At 39.9% G+C, this 4,703-nt stretch overlaps 1 protein-coding gene across 1 annotated transcript; it reads right to left on the bottom strand.

Annotated features, from left to right (window-relative positions):
* Window positions 1–2,087: 2,087 nt before the first annotated feature.
* On the bottom strand, window positions 2,088–4,682 carry LOC309696004 (NPC intracellular cholesterol transporter 2-like). Its single transcript, XM_082517035.1, has 5 exons — window positions 4,552–4,682; window positions 4,218–4,321; window positions 3,293–3,400; window positions 3,016–3,188; window positions 2,088–2,626 (listed from the first exon to the last, which is right to left on the bottom strand). Exons 2-5 carry the CDS (start codon window positions 4,294–4,296, stop codon window positions 2,543–2,545), a joined length of 444 nt encoding a protein of 147 aa, XP_082373161.1. The 5' UTR covers window positions 4,297–4,321; window positions 4,552–4,682; the 3' UTR covers window positions 2,088–2,542.
* Window positions 4,683–4,703: the final 21 nt, after the last annotated feature.

Genomic DNA, 4,703 nt, shown 5'->3' with positions numbered 1-4,703 from the left:
GTTTTTGAGTTTGTCTCATGACCAGCAGTTTACAGATTTAGTTTTTTCTATTTTTACATTTATTTTACAATAGAACTGTGCAAAACTCTTGAGTCACCCCTTTCTTCTTTATACTGTGCTTCCAAGGAGACAGACTTTCTTCCTTTTTTTAAAGTGGTCTTGTACAATAGTTCTCAAGGCTCCAGGCAAGTTTTTCTTTACATTGGCTGCTTTTTCCCCTCATTTTTAATCTGGTCCTTTTACTTGACCATTTTCAGAGGGATTATTTACAATTATTTATTCTTTTACACATGAGTCATTCAACCATAAAAAGGCAACTAACTACCCCAGCAGACATTGGCAAAGAACCAAATTTAAATTGTATCTTTATGGACTTTGTTACTTACAGCCTGTCAGAAAAACACATAATTTGCTTTGCCAGACATGAGTGAGGGTTTTTGCACCAACAAGGTAATTCCCAAGGAGCTAGTGGGAAACTTCGCACATCTCTGCCTTGTCATGGTTTTCAGTTTTAAAGCCAGCATAAAAACCTTTATCCGGGCAGTAATTTTTTTTATAGATCCAATTAAAAACATCCAACCACTCAAAAAGATGGTTTAATTTGCTCTTTCAAAAACAGAACAGTAAAACAACACAAAGCAACCCAGGGGCGTAGAGCCTTAAGCATGTGCATGCAGCATACAAGGACAGACAAGAAGCCCTCCTCCCACAGACATTGATTATCTTGTTAATAGTATTACAACTTCACTGTGTATGACTCTGGATACTGTAGCTCCTCTGAAAAAGGCCCAAATCAGAAGTACTTGAATCCCTGGTAAACCAGGAGAAGCTTAACTTGGCGTGTAACCTGCGAGGGCTGCAGATATGGTCTAATGTTATCAGCAATGACAAGGACATGGGGGGGGGGGGAAGCAAAACTAGAAAATTTGTCAAGAGGAATCAGGAGAGAGCGATGACCTGTGGCTGCCACTGGCTGGCTCCCTTCTTGAAGGTGGTCTTGTTGCCTCGGCAGTGCACCTTTTGTCACTTTCATTTGTACCAAGGCAGGTGAAATGGAGTCACAACAGTTTACACTTCCTTACTGCACAGACTGATATCTCGGAAGTTTAACTGCATTAAACTGTGATGATTGAGCTTTCCCTTATTGGTTTTTTATTAGTGTAGTTTCATTCCTCATTTGAAGAACGTGTTTTCCGAGCTGCCTGATTAGACCTGATGACACCAAAAAAGGTTGAGCCAAAAGAAATAAAAGGAAATAAATAAAAGCAATTGCCTCGTACCAGTCTGACTATATAACTTGATTATACAAGTTGTTATGGAAGTTCCCCGACGGGTAACCAGATGCCTGAACTACAAAACAGGTTTTTCTCTTATCCAGAAGTCTGGCTCACTTCTTGTTTTGCCATGGCAACTTATTCTGCAGAGCAGGGTAGTTTCTCAGAATAGAGATCAGCAGGTATGAAATCACCTAATGACACCAGAAAACCGCATCACCATTCCTTGAAGATTCCTCCTCAGGCCTGCGTGCAGATTATGAGGGCTGACAGTTTTTCAGTAGTGTGTCATGTCAGCGTTTGTGATTATCCCTTGCTGTTTTTTTGTCCCCCCCCCTCTGTTAGCTGCAAAAAACAAATTCTATAAAGTCCCAGTATATTATAAAACCTGCCTTATTTGTACTTAGACTGAGCCCACTTTTATATTTACTCTTTAACTCAGAGCATTTTTATATAAAAAAAAAAGTCAAACAATTTAATGAAATATGAATCAATTCTTGAACATCCAACTATAACACTCTACAAAGCTCTTCCTCTTACACACTCATACTACCGTTTTCTTGCTTTTATGTTTAACCTCAGTTCCCGTATAGTAAAGTTTCATGTTCCTTTTTTTTTTTTTTTTAAAGAATCAGCTGTTATGCATTTGACATTTTAGTCTTTATTGGTCAGATGCTGCCGGTGTCAAGCCTTTCATATGAACCAAGCTTTCTACAGTCACTTATGGTAAATCCTGGGCTTTTGTGACAGTGCTCGGGTAAGTGAACCCAGATGATGGAAGGATACCCTGAATATTAAAATACAGGCCTTAGGTGTTTGACAAAGTTAGTTTTATTGAAAACACACATTCATGTAACAAAAATGCCATTTGGGCACACATTTAGAGCTCCATTAGAATTTTCTTTAACAATTCCCTTCCTTAAATCTTGCTGCACACGGTCAACAAGAAATATTACAAAATTCATAGTAAAGATCAGTACAGCATGTACCTTCTGACTACACAGCAGCCAGTAAGACAAGACAGTTCCACAGCAGTGGAATGTAGTTCAGGGTCAATCACACATCCACAACTCGTAATTTGATTATTAGGAAGACCGTGGGGAGAAAAAACAAAAGCCTCTAATTTCAGCAGAATTTTAGATGTGCGATAAAGTCTTGCAAACTAGTGAACACTTAAAAATCAGTTTGATCGATATAAAACAAGATCTTTCAATGTTAGTAGAACACTTGTCAAAACTAGTTCCCTTTCAGAGGCATTTACTTGTTTGCTACACAAGCTGAACTGGAAACTTGATGCAGAAGAGATCCTTCGTGTTGTCATCTCGTAGCTCCCACTCCACAACCAGCTTGAGCTGGAGGGGAAAAAAAAGAAAAGAAAAAAGTAGCCAGTGAACAGAGTGCATGTTCGATGTCAATGAAAAGAGAAATAAAGGGTACAAGAGCAGAGTCCAGAATTACTGATACAGGCTGAAAACTTAAAGCAAAACTAGTCGTACACATTAACAAAATCATCATGATGGAATATTAGAGACTATAGTCATGCTTGCACACATTTTCCCAGCTAACAGTTTGCCATGACCTGAAGGAGTCAATTACTGTTTAAATCTCCATAGAATAAAACCATAAGAGACCTTTAAATGCAGATTTGTCACATTACAACAGCCTGCAGACAGGAAAGAAACTGATAATGACCAGTATCGAGGAGCAAACGACTGTTGCCAGGGTGGCATGAACTACTTACAGCTGGATACTCGTCCTTTACAGGTAATGTAGCCACATAGTGATAAGTCTGCCCATTCTGGATGGGACACTCAATTCCAGATTTGCAGCCGTCTACAATCGGAATAGCGAAGGGGATAGGAACGCCAGCGATGACGCCGTGAACCACTGCAGTGCTCTCCTGGCTCGGCACAGCTTGAAGCAAACATGACAATGTGATTAAAGCTTTAGTTGTAAAAGAAATGCATTTATATTCTGGACGTTGGGAGAAACATTTCTAAAAGATGGGGCTCACTCACCAGAGGTGAATGTCACATTGACTGTGTAGGAGTCTCCTCTTTTTAGCTTGCAGGGCTGACTGGGACAAGGGGTGATTTCAACCGTCACCACTTTCCCAGAAACAGAGCCTGAAGAGAGACAGAAAAACAAAACAGGATTGGAGGGATTTCATAGTGTGCATGCTTACAGTTCTGCCTTAAAAAAAAAAAGTTTAAAATTGAAGTGAACTCATCACAAAGTGCAACTAAACCACCAGATTCATGCTTTTGCAAGACAAATACAGGTCTAGGTCATATTCAGGGTGGCATCTGGTTAGATCACCAAAGCCTCACTATTGTGTGGTAAATGTTGTTCAAAATATATAAGAAGAGCTTGTGTGGCTGTTTATATTATGGACATGTAGGGGTGTGTGTGCGCGCATGTAGATCTAGGCGTGAACGGTGCTACCTCTGTTTAAGCGTGGTGGAGGAGGACAGGTTGAATAACTTGAAAGCATATAGTGAACTTAAAAAACAAAGTGCACAATTCTGTCAGTCAGCTTTCCTGTTTTCTTGATACAGCAGCATGAGGAAGCACTGGTACATGTTAGAGACATCTATGAGTCATCTACTTTCACTCCAATACCAGTTTTGAATGGCTTGAGTCTTGTTCCTGACAAATACCACTCATATTACAAAAACACATGACTTAAGCTGAATCATGGAGACCCATCCTGGAATCTGAACTGAAGGACGAAAATCAAAAATAATTAAAATATCCAAGACTATAAGTGACAGAAAACTAGTCTATGAAACCGATTAAAGAGATTCAATAAGTTTAATAACAAACAAGTGTATTAATCGCACATTCAACAGTTTCGACGGATCACACGGGTTAAAATTAGTCTCTTAGTTAGCATTTAAATGGAGAAGTGAATCATCACCATCAGCGTGACTCGTAACTTACCGCAATCTAAAAATTTCACCGTTTCCGCGCAGCTGAATCCAATCAAGCACAACACAATGAAACTGGTCCGGGCGTCCATGTTTTCCCCTTTGCTGTGTGTGAGCCTAAGGAACAAAAAAAATCTTTACTCCACAGGAAAACAAACTCAGTCCCCGCAGTCAGTGTTTGAGTCAGATGACTTGTTTGCTCGTCCCGCGGACGTCCCTAGTACAGCACTGAGTACAAAGCTTAATAACAACGACATTTACTTAAACTTGATGGAAAATTAGTAAAATTGCAAAATAAAACGTATAATTTTTGTTGAAAACCACGATATAAACTCTATAAATTATACCTTTAGCTGACGACGTCGTAAGAGCTACCACCTTTCTTCCTGCACTGTCAGCTACGAGAGGCGGCGCGTATTTAAAAGGTTCCTGGCGTATCCTCCACCCGACGGTGAGCCTGTCAGGAACCTAACCCCTTCTTAATACCCCGCCTTCTGCC

This window comes from Aulonocara stuartgranti, assembly GCF_965226115.1.
Source record: "Aulonocara stuartgranti genome assembly, chromosome: 19".
NCBI lineage: Eukaryota > Metazoa > Chordata > Actinopteri > Cichliformes > Cichlidae > Aulonocara > Aulonocara stuartgranti.
This window is presented reverse-complemented; position numbering and strand designations above follow the sequence as displayed.